Raw genomic sequence first — 23727 nt, 5'->3', positions numbered from 1 at the left:
ATAATACTCCTTTGGTGTCAAGATGAACATAATTGAGTTGATAAAGCATTCCCCTCCCCCCCCGAATTAAACTAGTTATTAGGGTTGGTGGTTCCATAACTGATAGCTAAAACCTACCTTTAAAATAGTTACCTGATGTGTTTTAAGATTTTTTTATTGAGTTGATTTTTTTTTTGCTAACATTTACATCATATATTTTGATAACATATCATAATGCAGTGGTGCAAAATGAACCAGGGCTGCCACCCTAGTCTGGCTGTACTGTAACTCCAATAGGATCTACCCAAGGCTTTAAGATGACTCTGGGGAGATTCCTACTATTAGAAAAAAAAAAATTACTTTTAGGGTGATCAGGTGTTCCAATAGGCTGCCAAGGGAGGTTATGGAGCCACCATTTCTGGAAGTGTTCAAGAAGGGTCTGGATTTGGCACTGAGCGTTATGGTTTAGTGGGTTAGGGCTCTCAGTGGCAGTGCTGGGGGCACAGTTGGGCTGGATCATCTTAAAGGCTTTCTTTTCCAGCCTTGACGATTCTGATTCTACTCCATGTGCGTGACCCCGGTTTACATGGGAGGGCAGCAGAGCAGCGCTCTGAGGCGGGCGGGAATGACGGGGTTGTTTTCCCACGCCAGGAGGGCCGGCTTTGGCAGCGGGCGCTGGCGGCGGGCCCGCGGGCACGGGCCGGGCCCCTCAGCACAGCCCGCCGCTCCTCGCTCCCCGCGCCGGCCGCTCAACGCCGCCTGGATCCGCCTTCTCGCGGCAGGGGCGAGGTGGGTACCGGGCGGGCGCCTCCATGGCTCCCTGCAGGGGCCGGGCGTTCGCACGCGTTCATTTCCAACCGCGGCGCGGCTCGGCTCCCGCACCCTGCGGAGCCGCCCGGCGCTGCGGGTGAGGCGGCTCCGCCGCTCGGGGGTACCGGGCAGCGGGCCGGCAGCGGGGGCGGCGGGCGTGTGTGGGCTCCGCTGCCCCAGCCGCCCCCCCGCGCTGCCCCGCGGCCTGCGCTACGGTGCGGGCGGGGCCGGGCGGCCGAGGGGGCTGCGGGCGGGGGTCGCTTCGGGCAGGCAGCGCTTCCCTTCGCCTCTCCCCTGCCTCCCGCCTGGCGCCGAGGATGCGGGGTGCGGGCAGAGCGGGGAAGGGGGTTACTTGGGGTGAGGGTTTATTTTTAGGAGCGAACGCCCCTCCCCGGGCGGGACGAGGCTGTTAGAGGCGCTGGTGGCGAGGGGGAAGCGGCGGCGCTGCTCCTCCGTGTTGCTGGAGCTGCTGGGCGGCTAATCCTAATCCTCATCCGCGGTGGTCTCTGGCAGCTCTGCGGGCTCCCTGGGTGTGCTGCTCTGCGCTGGGCAGCCTATACGGCTTTTTATTTCGTTGGAGTTTTTTTTTTTTAATATTTTTTTCCTCTTTTAGCGTTGGTTTCTCTTGCAGATGTTGCTGCAGGTGGGGGCAAAGGGAGCGCTGTGATTGCCTGGGATCTTGGGGCATTTCTCTCCTCACCTTTCCGCTCCCGCTCCAGCGCTGCTGTTGCTAAAGACTTTTGTAACTATCGACTCAAGTACAATTTCGATGGAAAATGAAGGTAAAGGTCTCATCAGAGTCACTGACTTCATTGGAGCTAAGAGGATTTTTGCATGCAATTTGGTGACAACTCCTACTGGTGCGTGTGTATGTTTTACCGTTCCAGGGGTTGGCAGGGTTGCTCTCGTGTGCTAATCTTGTGGTAGGGATTTTGATCTGCATTTCGAGTCTTAAGATTTGTAGCATCATCGTTTTTCTTTATTTGTGCTGCTGCTTGTTTGAACTAATAGTCAGACAGATTTTATTCTTTCTTCGTATACAAGGTATCTATTGTGCTCTGTGTGTTTGGAATAGAAATATTTCATTTAGACAGAAGCTTCTTAGAATTAGTTGCTTGGCATTAGCTTACATTACATGATTCTCCTAAATTTATATTTCAGCGTGAGATTGAGAAGCATTAGTTGCCTTTTACTCTGAAATATTTTGTGTGTTTATGTGTTCTTGAAAATGACTCAAATTTGCTCTCTTGGACAGTATTTAATTAAAAAGTGACACTGAAGTTTTGAGTACTGAAAGAAGTAGATCTATTATGCTTTCCCCTTCTTGTCTAATTTGGAAATTACTTAACATGGGGAATTATTTCAGTGTTCTCCTTCTGGCCTTCAGTTTATGCTCTGGGAACCTTGAAAGCCCCTGTGCATTGTAACAGTGACTGTGTACTTAATTGATTTGGGTTTTTTTTTTTTGTTTTGTTTGTTTCTCCTTCTGTTTGACTCTGTATGTTGAAAATATCTAATTTTTTTTTACTGTATATATGTAAGCTTATGCTCTGGGAACCTTGAAAGCCCCTGTGCATTGTAACAGTGACTGTGAACTTAATTGATTTGGGTTTTTTTTCGTTTTGTTTGTTTCTCCTTCTGTTTGTATGTTGAAAATCTCTAAAATGTATTTTTTTACTGTATATATATATATATAAGCAAAGAATCATTGATACCCTCCCTCCCCCCCCCAGTGTCATCACTATTCTCTGAAAATGGGCAGGGGTTTAGGTGGCTACTGGGTTTCCTTTGCTACAGGTTGTTACATCACGTGTTAGGTGCTCTTTTTCCTCCCACCCCTCTCTGTTTTTTTAATTGTTTGACTTGAATGAAGAACTAAATTGAGATTGAGGGATAGACCTAAGTTATTTTTTATGGTTGGATATTTTTCTGATTTGAAATGTGGTTGTCGTGGATGACTGGAAAGTTGTGGTAGATGTGAAGTCCAACCCACATTGAAAACTGTGTATGTAGGTTGCTATCATCTAGCATTTCAGAACTTTCTTCTAACTTTAAAATCATGTTAGAATATTAGATTTTATTGATCATGGCCTCCAGCTGAATATTTGTAAAGAAGAGCATGGATCTTGTTAGGTAGCAGGAATTTTGAAGTGCACAGAGCACCTCTAGAAGATTGGTCTTTGTTTTTAGAGGCTGGATAGCTGACAGAAGTGGGGTCAGTGCTTTGCGGTGCAGTCACTGTTGCAAGTGAAAGGGTTTTGAATGGGCAACGCCCAGGAGCAGGGGTAGGCAAGCAGAGATAATAGCGCTGAATAGAATTACACTTAAGGGAAAAAAAGTATCTGTGTGCCAAAACCCAAACGGCAGAAAGACTTTTAATACCTTGCAGTTCTGTTACCAAATAAATAGTGTATCATAGATGGAGTGTACAGTCGAGTTGTGTGTGATAAGAGTGGCTCTGTGTTCTATTCTTCCAAATACACAAAGATGGCATTTCTTATGGAATAAATAAACTATGCATAAAAATTAGTAATATTTCTATGATAGAAATAACATTAAAAAAGCTTTGGCTAGGAGAAAATTCTTTAAAATAAGATCAGATGCATATTTCAAAGGCAAAAATAAAGGCTGTGGTTTATTGAGGGTTTTCAAAATGGGGTAGGCTTATGGGGGCAGGAGAAAATGATGTATGATAAAAAAACTGAAGTGGTTCTCTGAAGACATGAATTACTTCTCCACTATTTCTGCTCCCATATTCCTCCATCTCATAATTAATTGAGTCTCCAGATGGGCATGGATATTTACAACTCTGTACTGTCTGTTTGGGTGTTCTTGGTATTTCTGAGCCCTTCTTTTTCTCTCAGTGTGACATTTTGAGGCAGCTAGACACCAACGGCTTTCATATTGGAGCTTCTCAGCACTCTTGATGTTCCTTAATGTATTTTTTCCTAGCTACAGCTGAATAATCTTTGTAGTCTTGAGTTACAAAGACTACATTTAGAATGTATGTAAGTTTTTTTTTTCCCTCAAGTACGTGTTTGGAAAGTGTCTTAGGTTTGGATATTGGGCAAGAGATGGCAGATTTTAGGGTTTTTTTCCTCCTTTTTTTGAATGAATATTCAAGATGGGGAAGTGATGAGATGGTTAGGAAAAGTGATGTTTTTCAGTGTTAATTCAGTACTCATAAGCAGTATTATGTATTTATGTCCAGCCTGATTAATGTTTTGTCCTGAGACTTTGTGGTTCCTGTTTCTTGTGTTGGGTTGATTGAACTTCCACAAAAGCTCATGTTTCTCATGGTAAATGGGGAAGAGAGAATTTCCCATCATAGGAAGACTTCTGCTTGATCATAAACCTATGATTTAGAGGAATGATTGTATTTCCATTTGGAAAGAATGAATTTTGTGGCTTCTTTCCATAAGAGGAGCTTTTTCTTAAACTGTAGGCAGTTAAGGAAATCCTGCATAGACAAAACAGTTTTGTAAATTTTGGATCTCTCCATTGATACTTCTGGCCATTTCAAGTAATTTTTTGTAATGTAGTCATAAATTTTTTTCTCCCTCTTATCAACGTCTTTTAGATTGTGATTTAGTCTGTTTGTTTGAATCATGATCACCTTGCAGAAGTCTGCCTTTTAGTAGAAAAATAAAGAACAGGTTTCATAGGCTTTGAGCTTCTTTGTGGTCAGACCATGACCACAAATGCAAATTGTTAAATAGGAGTCCTGTTTTGTTTTCAAGGCCTTTAGGTAGGATTCATTTTCATATCATTAAGACCTGAATGGAAGAGGTCAAAGTAACATTTTTCTGCAAAAAAGGTTTTCCCAAAATCATGTGGACGGTTGATACAAAAATTCAGACCAGACTTGCTGCATGTAATAAAACATTGTGTGGTGATTCAGAAATCCTCCTTGATCCTCATTGTTTTGAGTCCTAGTTAATTTTAGGTAATCTTCAAAGATGATGGTTAACTTCAGCCTATAGTCTGTAGTAATTTCAGGATAATTGTGATGATTGGATAAATAGGGAGATGTAAGTGAAGACTGTTTTATTTCTTAGAAAAAGGTACTTTAGTTCTTCATAAAATCCTGACAGATCAATAATTTTTGTTTGTCTTGTGCTGGAAGTGCAGTTGAATTTCCTGGTGAGTTTCATGGGTGGTGGTTTTTAGTTTTGGTGGGTTTTTTTAAATGACAAAAATGGGCTTAGTTGCTAAGTTATAAGATTGAAGATCAGTGAATAGATTTTGGGTTTTGGAGGCAGTGAGTTTTAGCACCCTGGACTGGCTCATCATGGATTAGGCAGCTGTAAGTACTAATGAAGGGGTGGAGTGTGTGTACATGCAGCAGACGACAGAGGGGGGAGGGATGTCTGCAGCAGCAGTGGCTTGGAAACAAATTAAATGGTTCCAGAGTGGCATCATCAGTTGTTCATTAAGTAATATCCAAAATAATCGGATTGGAATTTGCGATGGGAAATGTTGGAGGTTCTCAAATGGATTCAAATTGGTGTTACCACAGGAGTTCAGGTTCCTTTTGGAATGTAGATGGTTTCTTAACAAATTAGTAGGTGAAACAAGAAATATGATATTCATTGATTACAGTTTTTTACTATCTACAGCTCGTAGAAAGCTAGAATCTAATACTTCACACTTGTGTTGGCAGAAGTTACATCTTTTGAACTTGAGGTTAAGATGACGGAAGAGAATTTTTCTTTTTTTTTTTTTAAAAAGTGGGAGTTTTTACTGAAGACCAATTCTATTCCTATATTTAAACAGTACTTCGATAAATTACTGCTAAGTTAATATAGCTTAGAATTAATATGCATTACAAACATGTATTTACTTTTTAAATGAAGAGAGTAATCTTGTAATCTGGTTGGTTGATGGAGCATTAGATAGTTTTAGCCTTTTCTTTCCCCTTTTGTCCCCATGAAGGTAACTTGGAAATGTATAATAACCTAGAAGTGATTTAACATGGTGTCAGTTTGGTGTCATGGTAGAGTTCAGATGTTGCAGAGTGTATGTTTAGTTATTTTGCTTGCTTTGTAACTTCTTTACTTGGAGAGTCTATGGTATATGTAATCTTGTGGTGAGGAAGGAGGAGCATTGCTGTAAGGAAAGTGCAAACCAAATTCAACAAAAGAGAAACAAACAAATTTTTTCTTGTATTTTTTGGTGAAGAGTGACAAACATGCCGTGATTTTGAGCATCTTGGTGTGCTTTTCTGTAGGACTGAATAAAAGGGTCTCCTTATAGTTGAAAAAAGATCCTGCTTCTGAGCTGTGTTCCTGTGCTAGTGTTGTGTTGACTCTCATGGTTGTTGAGTTTGTCTGGCTTGCAGGCTTGGCAGAAGGTTAGCCCAGCCCTTCTTTCCCCTTGCCCTTGCTGGGCAACTTTCTGTTGAGTTGGAAAATTGAATGGGTTCGTGAAGTGTTCAGGTAATGTGGAAAAAGGTGAGGGACAGAGGAATGAGACCTGTTAGCTTGGCTCAGTTCCTGACAAAATCATGGCTCCATTTAGTATCAATTCACCCACAGACCGTGGTGGAAATTTGCAAGAGTGGCATAAGTTAAATAGATTTTTAGTTGTGAGATCTGCTTTTGATCCGGTGGAAGAGTTCAGATGATACCTAATTGACATTGGGTGATAAAATTGACATTTGCAGTGTGGTTTGTAGAAGCTAGAAGGAATGATAAAGTTACAATGCAAAGAAGAGAGGGAAAATAAAATGCAGTAATCAAGGTATAAATTAGGGACAAGCATCTGTTTCTGGTTATTTGTTTTGTAAACATTCTGCTCCAAACAATTAGAAAGAACAAAATGGATAATGGGTTAACAGATGCCATCTACAGCATCTTCTACAAAGGCTTTTAAAATATTTTTAAATCATAAATTTTCTGCAGCACTTTTTTCTGCATACATAATTCCCAAAAAAAAGAAGCATTGTGAATACAGTGTTGCTGCTTGATACTAATCATAAGAAAATTTATTACCATAAGTAGAGTAATTATGAAGTGAGTTGTGTTTGCATTTAAATTGACACTGACAGTAGCTTGGTCCTGAGAACTGTTGTAAACAATAAGTTCAGTATTTTTTTACTTAGAAATTTATTTTATTGCATTATGAAGAGAGTGTGTAGCTGTCAAAGATATAATCAACTATGGGGTCTTGAAGCTTCATTATTTTAAACAAATACTGAGAGAATATTTGTATTGCTGTTTTTGCTCAATACCAGTATATGGAACTAAATTCTGCATGTCATGGGTACATTAGCAGCACATCACAGGGTGATAAAGTTCTTCATTTTAGTGTTTGCCATTCAAGTGCCATCCTTGATTCAGAGAAGCTCAGCACTTCAGAGTGTTATGAGATACAAGCAGGCTGTTGGAGAGCAGCCATATGATCTTATTTCTAAGCTTAAATGTTCTCTTCTAGAAAGTTAGTGACTCTGGCAGGATAAATGACTGGTACTTAGACCCAAAGTTTTTTGGCCTTTAACTTGTAAAGGGCTTCCAGTGAATCAAGGATTTAAGCTGAAGCAGGAGCTATTTAGATTCAAATGAGGTATGGCCAGCAGGGCTCTCTTCCTTGGCCGGTGAGTTTCGGAACTGATAAGCTTTGCTTTCATCGAGGCACTAGCATTGATTTGCCAGTTTTAGTGTGTGCTTAGGACTGTTTATCTTTTTGTTCTTCTGATTAATAGGTAATGACAAATGTAAGAAATGTCCAAGCAGGCTTTTCCAGTGTTCAAGGATTTTTTTTTTTAAACAGAAGATTGAAAACAGAGAATTTTGGCCAACCAGCTATGGATAAGTCTGATGTGTTTGTCTTCATGGTAAGCTGATGGCATCTCCAGGCTTTCAGCAATGAGGCTTTAAACCCATTATAGTACATCCTCCAGAGTATGCGTAGATGCTCTAGATGGTAAATCTTTTGTAGAAATGAAATAGAAAATGTGTTTGGCATTCTGAAGTTTCCCTGTATTCTACATTAAATAAGCTAAAGGAGGATAAAGTAGTGTTGGAGGTTTAGCTGGATTTTTTTTGCCATTACTCTGACAGTCAAGAGCACTGCATTCCTGTTTGTGGTATGATTATTTTTGTGAAATGTTTTCTCTAGCTAGAGAGCAGGCAGTTGTCACTCACAAGGTTTGCAAGATAACCACACCGTGTATACTATGATTACAGCAAACTGCCCATCTTTACTCTTTGCTGGTAGCCTCAGTTGAGCTAGATGTCTTACTTTGTTTTTTAAATTAAGGAAGACATGGGGAAGCATCCTGAAAGAGTAAAATGTATTCTAGTTGTGGAGACAGAGAGTTGTTTCTCAGAGAGTGTTCTTGGAAAGTATTTTTAGGACTAGAAAATAGTTCTTGAGCATTATAGACTATTGTAGAGTTAATAAATTGCATTTTAATGGATCATCTTAGTCTTTATTATACTGCCTGAAGTAGATGGGGCTGGGGAAAGGTCACTTAAATATTTTATGACTTTTAAGGTAGGACAGACGTTGAGATTTGAAATGGTCAGTGCCAGTATTTGATTCTGCTTCTTATTTTGTCAAAAATGCCAAAGTTGTGTATCAAAGACTATGGTTCTGCATTATGGTTGTTTCTTGGCCATAATGAAAGTCCTAAGCACTGCTGAAGTGGTACTGGAATATGAGGCAGGGGTTTTTTCAGGCTTACAGAGCAGCTTAGCAGGTTGTTTTCATAATTTGGGTGTTTATATTTCTTTGGTTAATGGGTGGTGTCTTGCCCTTTTTCTATAAAGTATTATGAAATGACACACAATAGCAAGGGCCTGAAACTGTGATCTCCCAGGGTAAAATTACTCTAGAAGAAGAACTCATTAATGCAAATTAGTGTTTTTCTTTCCTTCTGGCTTTTTTTGAGTCAGAACTTTTCTGACTCTAAAACTTCCTTTGATGTTGGGACTCCTGGTAAATGTTTTAACTAAAATACTGTTGAATAGGAACAATTTTTTTTTTTCCACTGTTAGAATACAGGGTTTTTAAAATACTGTTGAATAGGAACAATTTTTTTTTTCACTGTTAGAATACAGGGTTGCTGCAGCTGTTTCCCCAGAAGTGAAAAATCATCACACTTTTCCAGAGGAGTACATTCAATAAGAGACAGTAGACAGTAACTTCAAAGCCTTCAAAAAGTATTTCTTTTTCTGAGCAAACAGTGCCTGGTAGAAAACAAGAGGCTCATTAGTTTGCAGACTTCAGTTTTTCATGGGGTAGGAAGGGACAGCTCTTTGCAGTGACAAGCAAAATATTCTTTTTGCAAATTGGTTGCGGGTGTTTGTGTCAAATAAGTGTTGGCCCTTCTTGTTCTGAAAGCCTTGTTCCCACAGAGGTATGTGTCAGGGTTTAATGTTCTCTGGCCAGGTTCTTTTAGGTAACCCACATAAGAAGGGTGCAGCATTGGATATTAGGGCAACAAAACTGGTGAAGGTCTGAAGCACAAGTCCTATGAGGAGCAGCTGAGGGAGCTGGGGTTTAGCCTGGGGAAAAGGAACTGCCCGAATTGATTCTGTGATATCAAATATGTGTATTTGAAGATACTTGATGTGATGTGGCTTTTTTGATTTAGCAGAAGGACACATGCATATTATGTTTTCAGTATAAGTATAGTTTGTAATTACCAAAATGTAGACATTTCAATACACAGTTCAATTGCAATATCAATGTGATTCCCATTTCCTGTCTCTGTAATATACACACCATTGTCATGCTGGGCATCCTTCATCACCAGAAAGGATCATGTGGGTTGAGACCCCATATGGTGCTCCTGAGATTTTGTGGTTCAGTGCATGTGGTCACTCAGCAATGTGAGCCTGACCAGCATGGGGGGGATGCAAACTCAGACATTAGCATTCTTCTGATGAAACTGTGGAGAAACAGTCACACCACCAGTTGATCCACTCAGCTGACTGAGGTGTTTATCTAAAGCAAAGGCCACCCTCCTGTCCCACTGTGTAGAGGTCAAGTCAGCCTCTTTGCAACAGCAGTGGTTTGTCACACCCTGTGTTATTTCCTGAGCTTCATAGGTGCTGCTCCCTCGCTCATCTCCTACAGCCCTTCTGTTACAGGGCTTTGTGGTCAGTCACTGTACTTGATTATTTTTAATATCTAAATTCACAGGAGTTTGAGGCTCATTTGAAAAGTTGCTGGTTAATCACAGTTGGTCTTCATGTTTTAATCACATGTAGAGTACAAACAACTGTTTCAGTGCAGTCTGTAAAATTAAAGCCTTTCTCAATTTTACTTCCAATTTTATGCACATAATTATAATATAGATAAATTAGTCCAAAAGCCAAGAATAAGACAGTAAAAAAAAACCTTCTGTTACAGGGCTTTGTGGTCAGTCACTGTACTTGATTATTTTTAATATCTAAATTCACAGGAGTTTGAGGCTCATTTGAAAAGTTGCTGGTTAATCACAGTTGGTCTTCATGATTTAATCACATGTAGAGTACAAACAACTGTTTCAGTGCAGTCTGTAAAATTAAAGCCTTTCTCAATATTACTTCCAATTTTATGCACATAATTAAAATATAGACAAATTAGTTCAAAAGCCAAGAATAAGACAGTAAAAAATAAGAGTTTACTTAAGGTAAATTTGTAGCTTGACTGCAGTTACAGATTGTGAACTTGATTGCACTGTGTTTTATTTATTTTATTAAGTCTCTATGTGCCAAGTCTCTAAGTCTCTATTCAGCTGCTTCCTGCACTGTGTTTTATTTATTTTATTAAGTCTCTACGTGCCACACTCAGCTGCTTCTGCCTGCTTCTTCTGCTAGCATTACTGGTTAATTTCTCTGGAGATTTAATTCCTGTATAAATCTGGTGGATGTCTAAAATTCTCAGCATCCAGGGTTCCAACATTATCTCACAGATAAAATCGAGTCATAGTCACAACCATGTAGAATATTGCTGCTTTCAGAATGGTCTGAGAGCTCTTTGTGTGCTCCTGTCTGCCTTACCTCCACTTGTGGAATCCTGCTATTGCTTCAGGGGTTTCCTTCTGGCTGTACAGTTGGTCTAGGATTTACTGTAACTATTAAGTGTGCCTAAAGCCTTTTTTTGTGTGTGCGTGCGCTTGGCTTTTTGTGTCTTGTCATCACTTGGCCATGGTTCTGTGGCTGGGACTTGTATTGAGATTCCAGAAGCACTTTGCTTTCTAAACAAGAGGGGGAGGAAAAGATGGCATAAACATCTAGTGAGATAGGTATTTCTAAGGGCATTGTTAGCTAGTGACTCTCTGGAATCACTGTTGTGATGCTGAGCAATGATCTATTGAAACAAGGAGCTTGATGATGCTTAAGACAGATAAGATAGTTCTGCTTTAAAGAAGACAGTTAAAAATGTGCATCTCCAAAACCTCTCGCCACAATGTCCTAATCAGCAGGAGAGGATTTTGCAGTGATTCTTCGTATCTGATGGAACTGACAGAAAAAAGGATTACTTCCATTCTGGGTAGTCTTTAAAGAAAAGATGCATTTTGCAGCCAAGAGTCTTTGCCTAGTGGGAACTGTGACCAAAGTCTGTGTTCATCCACAGGGAGAGCCAGACCTCTGTGCTCATTGACATCTAGTTGATCTCTAGTTCTGTGTGTTTTCAGGATTCCAGACAGTGCAGAAGAGCACTTGGTATTTAAGTATCTTACTGTATGCACTGGTGTCTGTGTTGCTCCTGTGCACCTATTACCCACGCACTGAATTGTACAGACTTGGAGAAGAACATGCTTTTTAGGATGTGAGCTTTTGAAACCTTACAATGTATATTACAAATAGCTTGATCATACGGAAAGTTTAGAAAATGGGAAGCTTGTACATTTCAGTCTGGTGTTCAGTGTAATACCTTTTATTATGTTGAACATTACTGGTTTTTTCAGTGTGGGGAAGGTAGAAAAAAATGAAAACTAATTCTTATGGTGGGTGAGGAAGTCCTTATTCTTTTGGGGTCCCACTAAAGAAAGGCATGAACACTTGAAAAGCAGATCACTACTGATAACTGAGAAAAGGCAATGGCAAGGTGTAAAATCATATGCCCTTGCTGATGCTAGGAATCCTGAGATGATACAGCTTTGGAAGGATCTCTGGACAAGGCATGGCACGTTGTAGATCTTGTTTGCTCATTGCTGCTCACTAGTACTGTTATGGGGTTTTACAGTACAGAGTCATCCATCACTGATAGTAGTCGGGTCTGGAATCAGAGCTTTGAAGTGTCCCATGGACAAAGTGCTCTGATATCCTTACCTCATTAATAAAACTGCAGTTCCTGAGAAAGGTGCATGTAATATTTCAAGTGGGAAAGACAGCACACTGTACACATACTTAAAATGAAATGCACATTGATTAGTTACACATTGATTACGTGGACATTCATTAATTGTGCTATTGATTGGACACAGCATGACTCACTAACGATCACACGGTATCCCTGATAATCTCGTACCTGAATGTGGGTCACTGACTGCTCACACAGTAATAATCTTACAGGCGGATCATTACAAACAAGTTGAAAGGTCTTTGTAGTACTTGTATGGCTTGAAAGGGGTTCAGTTTTACAGGGATTGATAGGACAGATTCAGACAGATTTACTGAGCTGTTCAGATGGACCTGAAGATTCAGAAGGAATCTCAAAGAATCAGAATTTCTTTCAGTACCTCAACTTAAATTTCATTGTTTTTGTGAATATCTGGGCTTTTTTTCCCCTTTGCTGTTCTCTGTGGATTTGTTTCTCTACTACGTTTATATTTCATCCTTGTAGGTCAGTTGAATAGCTTTATACAACATTTGGAGGGCAGTATATTAGCTAATTAGCCCAAGTGTTTTGGTCACCAGTTTGTCTAAAAATAGATTTTGCTTGTGAGGGTGTTCTAAATTTTTAGACTGCTGTCAGTGAATGTGGGTCCTTCACTTTGCATTCCCTGAGCAAGAAGAGCTAAAATTGCCCTTAAAAATAATTGTGAAAATATACTGATGTCAGTGAGCCCAGCTGATGGATAATAGACTCGTGGTGCTAAGCTGAGAAAAGCAATGGTAGAAATAATGTGCTGGTACTTCATATTGGTCATGGTAGAAGGAAGTTAGGTGGGCTTTTGTTGCCTATGAGAGAGAAGAAACAGTAACACATTGCTGTTAACTAGTTGACACATTGCTGTTAACTAGATTTTTCTTCAGAGAAAACAGAACGGAACTCTGAATTTCTGTTTTTCTGTAGTTTAAGCCTTCCAGACAAATTTGTATTTATTTTGATAAACATCCTTTGGTCACAGTTCCATGGCCGTGTGATTGATGCATATTTCTTGGCCTAGAAATGATGTTGTGTACCTTGGAAGTGGTCCAAGAAAAGCCCTTCCTGAGGCAGTGGTGTATTTTTGTTAGTTAGCATCCTGCTTTGTTCCTTGGTGGAATTAGCTGCCAGTGGGGAAAGGAAAGCTGTAGACATAGAAGCTTCAGTGGTGATGTGTGTGCTGCCTATCTGATACCTGACATTGGCCAGTATAATTTCTTTCCCCATATTTTCTTTAGCCATAAAAAAATCTCAAGACATAGAAGCTTCAGTGGTGATGTGTGTGCTGCCTATCTGATACCTGACATCTTTATCCATAAAAAAATCTTGGCCTGCAATGAAATACTGAACTATTTTAAGGCATCAACTGATGAATGACGGAAAATTAATTGCAGCATAGGATGGAAAGAAATTTTCCTATATGTGGGTTGTCTGCTTTGGTACAGAGCACTGTGGTTCTGGGAATAGCTCCTGTTGGGTACCTTAAAAAGTGTTGCGGGGGCCCAGATCTCTGGTGGGCAGCAGTGCAAAGGGCTATAGAGAGCACTTGCCAGCAGTATAGAATAAATAATTTTTCTAGTTTTGTGGAAGTAAAAGATGCCTAGTAAAAGCAAAATCATATTCTTGAATGCTGTCATTGTGGTCCAGCAGATAGCAAGCACAGCTGTTTTTCAAATCTAAATCTGTTGGTGTAACCCACTTTATATTTTGTGAGGGGAACAGTGATTGATTTCTCATTGGCTAAGCAATTGAAATTTAATTTGTGGCAGTGTTAGACATTTGAAGCTGTTCTTTTCTGAACTGCAAGTGTAGTTTAATCTACAAAGATTGTAGAGGGTTTTTAGAAATTAGATGAGGATCCATGCAGAATTATTGTACCATGTGTAATTCAGCTCTGGTGAAAGAAGCTGGTTATAAAACGACTTTCTGAGCTTTTATCTTTCTGATTCTATATCAGAATTTCTCTGTAGATTTTTTCCACCACATACAGTACAGCATTCTTTGTAAAAGTGGGAGATAGTGTGAATGAAATACGTTCAATATGACTGGCTTTATTGAGTCTGTCACAAAAAGGTTGCCAAATAAGCTTTGTTGTTGCACTGTAGTTCTGTGCTAATGAAGATTTGTTTGGAAAACAAACCTGGTCTCTGAGAGAACCTTAACATTTCTGTTTAAGAATATTTAAATTCTTAAAATAATCTTTAAAAAACATTATTAGACTTCTTAAAGCCCTAATTGATAATATTGGGGAACCGACCAGTTGTGTGTCCTTTTTTGGAGTTGTTGTTTGTGTTTAGCAGTGATGCTAGTTAGGGAAAAAGAAAATATTTTTTTTCTCAGCACTAAAATTTGTAATGGCTGTCAGTTCATTTCTGCCTGCCCTTACTGGGAAAGCATGGTTGCTCAGCATTTTTGTTGAGAATGTGGAATAATCTTGGTCAAAGTCATGTGGTTGTGGGCTTGTTTTGGAGCAGCACTTAGGCTTAATAGTTTTCTGCCTTAAACTGGTGTTTGGTAGCTACGACGAAAATGAGCTACAATAGTAGAGTACATTGCCATGCCTTTTCTGGGACATAAAATGCTGGTATCTTTTAATGTGTTGTCATTTTTAGGTACCTGTGGTTAAGTCTCAGCACCCATAGAGGAGTTATGTACAATACAGTAGTTATTTCCTAAAGCATAAACCTGCCATCTGAAATTCTGTGCCAGTACAATGTGAAAGCCATTTCTGTGTTCTGCATGTTTGGATGTTAGGTCTCTTCCAGTTAATGGTGGGGGGATGTGTGTGTAGCATGAAGGATTAATTGTTGGTGCAGTGAGACGGTCAGCAGGAGAAAAAAAAAGAGTATCACTACAGCTTCTCACGCAAACAAAAATCAGAAACTCTGAAGTTTCATTAAATATCAAAGCAGTGCTGACCTATGCAATCGATGTTGCTCTTGCACTCTTCTGCAGTTCACAAAATTTTAGCTTCCTAAAATTACAGAAAACATTACTTTTTATGGCATTGATTTGAAGCTTTTGTACTGTAGTCAAGTTTTATGGCTTCACTTGCATCTGTACTCTTGTTTGAGGTTTTCTTAGTGGTGTTTCTCCTTTCTTTATGTACAACAAAATGTAAATAGGCCTCCTTAGAGCACCTTCGTTAATGACTAGAAAGTAGGAGCAGGAAGTGAAATTTATCTGGAGCGACTTTCTGACTAGATATTGATGATAATGAGCTAAAGAACTATTAAGTTATTTTGCTGTTAGGATCTTTGCCATCACTGAACATGTTGTTACAGCAGTTAGTGTTCTCACTTGCATGTCCAGTGTTTTATTGTTGCAGGTGGTAACTGCATGAAAATAAGCTGAATGGTAGATTATTTAAGTGCAATGTTTATAATAAACTGCCTTTGAACAGTATAAATACTTAATTGCTCTGGCATGTGTGGTTTAAAAAAAAGCACTAGCACTCTCCTTCCCTTCAGACTTTGGTTTTGTTTCTAGGTTGCACGTCTTCAAAAAATCCCTGATGGTGACAATGAGACAATGATTCCTGTACTGTCTTCAAAAAAAGCAAGTGAATTGCCAGTTGATGAAGTAGCAAGTATTCTGCAAGTAAGTAATTTTTTCATATCAAAAGAATGTACTGATATTAGCAAACAGTAAGTTTGATATTTCTTGAGGACAGATCTTGTAATTGCAAGCTGATGCATTATCATGCAGTTTGATGTTACCTGCTTCTAAAAGCAAGCTGATTTTTAAATTGTTACTAGAAATTCTCTAATCTCTTAGTATTTAAGGAAAAAAAATTTGGCTTTTGCAGGGGGAGTGAGATTAAACTTGAAAAAGTTTGGATTTGTCTGCTTTGAAAATTGCAATTTGTTAATAAAAATCCTAGAGTCAATCTTGCTATAAAATTCTGTCCTGGGTTTTTATTTTTTTTATTGCTTCCATTTCTCTAAGGATTCTTTAATGTTCTTAATTTATTTTGGTAGCCTCCATCTTAAGTGGAGCAACAGGACTGAGAAAGCTACCCATTGACAGATTTATGAACCATTCAATCTGGGTTAATTTTCATGATAGATGGTCTTTTTTCATTTTCTGTATGCTCGACTCCTTGAGGAGTACACCATGATAAATGTTGGTCACTGACAACTCAAGATTTTGAAGCTATTGCAGTCATTTGGCTGAGTCACTGAACTCCTGACATAATCCCCAAGAGTCTGAAGGATGCCCACAGTTTGCTTTGTTGTAGAGTTTTTTGCAGGGAAGATCAGCAATCATTTACAGATGTGATTTTTTGATTGAATTCCTTAAATACTGCCAGAATTTTCAAATAATAGTTAGCTTTTATTGTCATACAAACATTAGTACCACGCTTGTGTTTCTGATATTGCCCAAATTCATGTAGTTGAAGGCTGTGTATTTGGGTGTGAGAATTTACTCCAGATTCTCAGTGTAATTGCTGTTTCATTCTTTGCATATTTTAATAGGCTAATCTTCAGAATGGCTTAAAAAACTGTGAAGTTTGTCATAGACGGGCATTCCATGGATGGAATGAATTTGATATTAGTGAAGGTGAACCACTGTGGAAAAAATATATATCCCAGGTGAAGATTTTTGTCCTTTTTGGTTTTAATACTTTCCAGCAGTTTTGCTCTTTATTTTGTTTTGCTTAGTTTTTGTATACATTAACATATTTTGATAAAAGTGGGAAAAACTAGTTGAGTGGGAAACTACAGCTTGTAAAATTAATATCTATTTTACCTATTGAAAAAACTTTTACTTAGGCATGTATCTATCAACATCATGGTGTTTTAATTGTGATTTGTTCTTTAATGTATGTTCATAGCTATCCTAAGGGTGCCATTCATAACCAGCCTGAGGGCTAGAAAAGCAGAATAAATTTCCCTGTAGTCAAACTTGGTCCTGAGTTGTACTAAGATCAGAGAACAATGTATATGACCATTGGTAAATATTTAAATGGAATGTGAAATATGAAGAATTTGATAGGAAATTTCAAATTTTTTTTCAAGAGCCTTTGATCTGAGGGTGGAGGTGGGACCAGCCTCGATTCTGGTGTTGAGCAGAACTGGCAAGACTCAAGTGTGAATTTGTATCTTACCAGTGTGATATATCTCAAATACATATATACATATTTGATGTGAAAGTGTCACTACTTTCTCCTGCCTACCCATCCTACCTCCCAGCTATATAAGATATTTACACAGACGATTCTTCTAATGAATTTGTAATGTTAAACATTTTGGTCAGTGTTTGCTGCACCTTGGCTGTGCAGCAGTGCAGCCCTGAAGTTGCACTCTGTGGTTGACTCTGTGCTCCTTGGGAGAGATTAAAAAGGCATTCAGTGCTCTGATGATGGTAGTGCTGGGAACACATCCCATCCTAGCTGTACTCTGGCATTAATACTTTATTTTCAAATGTGTAGGGTCAATTACTCAGATACAACAGAACACTTCTAAGGCATATTGCCCAGGACTATTTTAGATGGGATTTATTAGGATTCATACTTGCTTTGAGTGTGCTTATCAGATCTGCTTTTGGAATGTTCTTCAACTGAATTGTAGGAATGTTCTTTTTTTGTACTGTTTCTTAAAAAAATCACCACGTTAGCAACCAGCTGTCATAGAAGAAAGATCCTTTATTGTTTTAGCCTTAAAAAAACTGTGGAAATCATATGATCTAAAAGGAAAACTTATCTTGTAAAAGAAGAAATCATGAATTGAAAGTTAAGAAATATATTGCTACCTTAATAGTGATCAGTTGCTGGAACAGGATCAGTCTTTTATTTCAAAGACATTTTGAATGTATTTCAGGCTTCTTTTTGTATGTTTAAATACAGTATAAACAGTTATAGAGGATTATTTTTTTGGCATTGAAAATGCGAATCAAGAAATGTAAGAAACATTTTGTTCCTGTTACATATTGAATACAGTCTATTCAAGTCTTTGATATTTAAAAGAAAATGCCCCAAGTAAGCATCTGAACTGTAGAGTTAGCTTTTCTTTGTGCTGCTAGGTTATAAATATTTTAATAACAGAATAATATGTTTCAAAAATAGATCTGGTGTGCTCTGAGGGGTAGGTAAAATGGCCTTTCTGTCAAGAGTGTGGCTGAATTACTCTTCTGTTTCATTTCAGTTTAAAAACCCCCTTATTATGCTTCTCCTGGCTTCTGCAGTCATCAGTGTTGTAATGCATCAGTTTGATGATGCTGTCAGTATTACTGTGGTAAGCAACTAAAATTCTGTCTCGGTTGGGAGTACTTGGGAATGTGTGACCACATGTGTGTTCAGCATCACGAGAATGCCAGTGTGGGGTGGGATTGCAGTTACTGCATTGGATTTGTGTGTTGTCATTAAATCCATTTAGTTCATGACTGGATTTTGGTTTTTTTCTTTTCTTTGGTTGAGAGCAGAAATACATATCAAAATACATCCATGAAAAATTTTTGGCTGCTTCTTGCATCTTTTCTATTGGTAAAATGCCTGTCTTTAGCCATTTGTTCAGAGAAGCAATTTTTGCTGTGTTCTGTGTAATTTTAATCTAAAATTATGCTTTAATTTCAAATTGAAGCCAACAAAAACCTTCTGTGAATTTACTTGAAAGATGTAATCTTTTAAAACATGAAGAAGTAAAACCTGAACTGTCTAGAAATCACAGAAGAAAGATAGAAGCTGAAATAAATTTTTGTTGAAGGTTGCAGTTAGGGTGCTAAACTAGTGAGCCAAATGTAGTACTCGTAACTGTTTGTCACTGCAATTGGCACAGAGAAGGAAACTGTAATCCCTTTGACCTTTTAGGGGTCATAGGTGGTGGCTGAAAATCATGATTTCTGTATGACTGGAGGCATGTCATAGCTGGGCTTTTTTTCTGTTTTGTCTTACCTGTGCACTTTCTGTGTTGACTTTACTTTTGTACATAACTCAGGGTAACTGGAGGTTTGCTCCTAACCTCTCTAATTTTTTAAAAAGAATAGTTGCCTTTGAAAGATAACCTATGTGGCCTCTTAAAGATGAAACTTGCAATTTTGAATTTGAGTGTAGTTTGGAATAGTTTGTTGTGTTCCTAAGTTGGATGTAGATAAATTGTTGTATTATGAAATATATTTAATTATTGTGGCTGAAAGTTTACTTATTTCATGTTTTCTCCCCTTGGTTAATTCCTTTAATTCTATTTCTTAACCCTCTTGAGCAAGACGATGAGAAAAAAACAAGGTAGTTTGTGTAAGGGAGTAGTAATTTCTGCATTCTTTGTTACAGCCTGGGAAGAAATCTTCTAATAGCCTTGTGAATACTAGTGGAAATATCTTAAAATACAGAGAAAGTGTGATTGAGTTGAAGTCATCAGCTGTGGGCTTTGTCTAACTTCTAACTGATTTGTACTATTTCATCTTGTTAGTATCAGTAATGCCCACTTTATCACCAAGTGAATATTTGTTTTATTTCATTTTCAGATGATAGTGCACTTTTTCTATGACTGCATTGTGTTCAGAGCCTTGGCAACAAAACTCATTTGCTGCTAAAGATCAATGACATACATTACTTTTGATGGCATTGCTGTCTTGAGCTGCTTCTGACATCCTTTTAGCTCTGCTGGTACAAATGTTAAACTTCTTGTCAGGACTAGGAACTGATGAAGATTAAAAGAAAAATAAAATCATTAAATACTTTCCGTTTGGCTTCTTAATGCAAGCTGTTACACACAGACACAAGCTGAGAGACTGATGTGAGGCTAGGAATGCAAAGCTTTTTCAGTTAGTGTGCTCTGTGGAGAATAATAGAGCCTCCAAAAACCTTGCAGCTGTGGTAGAAATATTCCATGGAAAGATGAAATATATATAGTTATTTCCTCATATTCAGTTGGTGAGGCTAATGTTACTATCACAAGTAAGGTGGATTTGTCTGGATTTATTTAGGAGTTCAAGAGAGTTTTTCACTTGCAAAATGGTAATATCTTGGTTATTTTTAGTAGTTGCTATGTGTACTTGAAAGGCCTAATTAATGGTTGCGTTATGGTTCTGGAAGAAATCAGTGTAACAACTCAGCTTGAGTAACAAATTCAGTTAATGTAGCAAAACTCAGTATGAGCGTGTATTGAAGGAGAAGATGAGACTTGCTTTACAGCAAACTCTGATCTTTGTTGTTTCCTGGAATGGATTTATTTCATTTGCTCACTTTCACATCATGTGCTTGGAAGCCCTGTAATGTTTATGTTGAAGTGTTGCAGCCAGAATTGTATGTGATAGAGGGGACTATGCAGGCTGCTCTTGAGGCCTTAGTACTTATCTTGGATTCTTCGTAATGAGCAACATTTTTTAGCTTCTTTGTTTGGGATCTCTGACATCTGTTTGGGTAGTGCCCTGTGTCCTGTTTCACTCTGTGGGTGCCTTGGGCAGAGTTTCTGAGGCTCATCCTCCTTGTGTTCTTGCTAGGGTGTTTTATGCCTCCAGACTGGTTCTTCAGCCTGCTGCCTTTTATCTAGTCTTTCTGTTATCTTGGTATTTGAATGAAACCACATCTGTGGTGCCATGTAGTAGTTAGTTAACACACCTTTGTTCTGGTCACAGAAAACACCAGTCAGTTTTTCTGTTTATGTCATGGGTCTCTTTCTGTTGCTGTCTCTTACTCACTGTTTAGAAACAGGAAGCAGAGGCAGTTTTTCAAGTTTGCTATCTAGTTATTAATCTTATTTTTAGTAAAATCAGGTTATTGCATTCTTGGACATCACTGAAGCAGGTGCAAATAGTTAATGACATTGCTTTTATGATAGACCTGAGAGATACAGAGTGATTTTGAGCATGAGAAAATGAGTTTCTTTCCAAATCGTTATGTTAATATGTAGTAACAACTATGACTGAGCAAAATCAAATATGATTGCTTACTTTCATGGTCATTTGGAATGCTTTTATCTCACCCACTTCTGTTCTCTTGCAGGCAATAGTCATTGTTGTTACAGTTGCCTTCGTTCAGGTAAGACAGCTGTTGTCCAAATAAGATCAGTGCTTTTATGGAAACTCCTTTATTAAAAAGACTGAAGGAGTTGTCTTGGTGCATTGTGCACCATTCCATTGTGTGAATGGTTGAGTAATGTGCTTTCATCCAAGTCTTTGCCTTTTCTAAAGTGCATGATTTGTCCTGCTTTAACCATGTTGACATTTATGCACCTGTACCAGTATTATACTCAGCAATAAGAGTACTTATAAGGGAGTCCTTATAATAAACAGTGTAGAAGTACATAAACATTTAACTTCATAGAAAAGATTTTGAAAATGTAGCTCTTGCTTTAATTTTGTGCAGAAATGAAAAAAAAGATTGTCTTCGTTTCCCAAGTCATAAAAAAGTTTTCATTCTGTAAATGCACAGCTTTAGTCATGGTGTGCCTAAACCAGAATTGCTTTGTGTGTTGGTATTTTATATCTTTAATTATCTTAATTTTGTAACCTGTTTATCGAGTTAAAGATGAGCTGTGTTGCTTTGGTTCTCCAGAGGGCTGAGAACATGAGCACAGGATTTTTGTTACTCATTTGTTAAACTGTAGCATTCAGTAATGTATCTGATCCCTGAGTTTAGAAGCATTCTAGTAAGTATTACAAAGACCTGAAGATATTGAAGTAAAATGCAAAGGACCTCTGCTATTTTTTCAGAAGAAATGCTTGTAGGCAAATCTGTAAAATTTTTCAGTGTTTGGAACATATTTGCTTTTTAACCTATCTAATATAAAACTGTTGAAAGTTATGTCTTATCTGTTTGGAATATTACTTAATACAACTTTATTAATGAAATCAATTTAAGTAACTGTATTTTATGTTGTGCATGTTTTCCCTGTTTAAAACTGTGATCTTATTTATTTTACAAAAACTGTCTCTGCAGGAGTACAGATCAGAAAAATCTCTTGAAGAGCTTAGTAAACTAGTGCCTCCAGAATGCCATTGGTATGTAGTTTTGTCCTTTGAGTCCTAAAGTAAATCTTAAAAAGTTTAATCTGAAATGAGTAAATGGGAAAGATTTTACTGAACTTAGTTCCTTTGTATCAAGTTTTTATGCTGATGTAGAACACACTTTGCTTTTGCTCATTTTAAAGATTGTTTTATGAGCCTAAAAAACTACACTGTGTGGTTGTGAACCCTTCCAGTGATGTTACTGATGTGTAAGCTCTCAGAAACAAGCAGCAAGTTAGAAATATTTTGCTGAAATGTGTAGCATTGCAAAGTGCAATGGTGTGAATGCTTTTCTCAGCCAAGATGCCAGAGAAGTCATTCTCACTGCTGTTTGTGCCTTACAGTGTGCGAGAAGGTCGGGTGGAACACACGCTTGCAAGGGATTTAGTGCCAGGAGATACAGTCTGCCTGTCAGTGGGAGACAGAGTCCCAGCTGATCTACGACTATTTGAGGTACATTCCTAACTTGGATTTAATATTTTGTGATTTTACTTTTTGTGGGACAGAGGGGAAGGGAAGATAGCCACTGAGTACTGAAGTGCAATAAGCGTTCTTCTTTGAGTTCACCACTATCTTGACAGAAAATTTGAAATAATTACTTTGCGAATGTTACATACATTCTTAACCAGTGTATGTAGCTTCTTACTGTAGGACAGGAGAAAGTATTTTCAAGAATACATTATATATAAAATTGAAAAATGCTGTCTTTTCCCTCTCAATGTTAAATATGTTGTAAAAACATTGTTTTCAGTCAGAATGCGAAGATATTTTGGCATCTGGTTGAAGGTGGTTTTCACTCTTTATTTGCATTAAATTTCAAGGCATAGTTCCACCGTTCTCCAATAATGGAATATCAGAAAAACTTGTGAAATTGTGCTGCTGTAATATTTTCTCTCTGATGCTTTTTCATCAGTGTGTGTTGTTGTATCTTCTAGTTTACTGAATACTTAATTTGTGGTATTAGCACTGCTGGAAGTGCTTGAGTTGAAGCAATTGCACTATAGCAGTACTTAAACATTCTCTAAAAATGAAGGGATATATATATATGTGTATATATATATAAATCTGTCATATTTTGGTAGTTTTAGTTGAATAATGTTATTTTTCTGTCAGGTTGGGCATCCTCAGTTTGCTCAGTATCTGGGATATCTATCCTGTTAGTGTCTGGATATAAAAATCTGTATGTCCAGGTTATCCACAGCTGACAGTTCATTAATCAGTGTTCATTTCATAGACACATTCTAAATTAACTGGTTTCTTGACAAATTTGTTTGGATTGTGTTGTTGGCCTCTGTGATGTAGTTGATACTTGAGTGGGTTTATTTTTTATGGTTGCAAACACTCTGCTTCCCTTGGTAATTGTGCAGTCCCTGCATTGTTATGAAACTGCTGTTGCAGCAGCACCTACTTCCCTGCTCATGTCTGATACCATGCTATGATAGCAGCATGCTCAGGCCTCTTGCAAAGCAAAGCAGAATGGAATTAGAAGTTTCTCAGCTGTCTGCAGCCCTTCACTAGATGAGAATTTTTTCCAACATAAACTATTATTACACATCATTTGAAAATAAGACCATGTCATCTTATTTTCCTCTGATGTCTACTGGGCATTGCTATAGGATGGTGGGCTTTAAAAAGAAATTGGAGATCATATTTTCAGAGAAAGAACTAGATTTGTTCTGCATATTC

At 38.2% G+C, this 23727-nt stretch overlaps 1 protein-coding gene across 8 annotated transcripts in view; it reads left to right on the top strand.

The window, feature by feature from the left end:
* The window catches only part of ATP2C1 (ATPase secretory pathway Ca2+ transporting 1), a 62411-nt gene that overhangs the window by 16601 nt on the left and 22083 nt on the right, over positions 1-23727 (top strand). For 2 of the 8 annotated variants that reach the window (XM_039706812.1, XM_039706804.1), the window contains 6 exons: positions 15586-15696; positions 16575-16691; positions 18243-18332; positions 21038-21073; positions 21974-22035; positions 22386-22494. In XM_039706812.1, the coding sequence (XP_039562746.1) occupies positions 15586-15696; positions 16575-16691; positions 18243-18332; positions 21038-21073; positions 21974-22035; positions 22386-22494 (525 nt within the window). Of the gene's footprint in view, positions 1-668; positions 769-975; positions 1114-1150; positions 1650-15585; positions 15697-16574; positions 16692-18242; positions 18333-21037; positions 21074-21973; positions 22036-22385; positions 22495-23727 lie in introns of those variants that run through there. The other 6 variants (XM_039706833.1, XM_039706825.1, XM_039706844.1 and 3 more) reach the window with 6 other exon arrangements.

Source organism: Passer montanus, unplaced genomic scaffold (assembly GCF_014805655.1).
Source record: "Passer montanus isolate IOZ18808 unplaced genomic scaffold, ASM1480565v1 scaffold10, whole genome shotgun sequence".
Taxonomy (NCBI): domain Eukaryota; kingdom Metazoa; phylum Chordata; class Aves; order Passeriformes; family Passeridae; genus Passer; species Passer montanus.
This window is presented reverse-complemented; position numbering and strand designations above follow the sequence as displayed.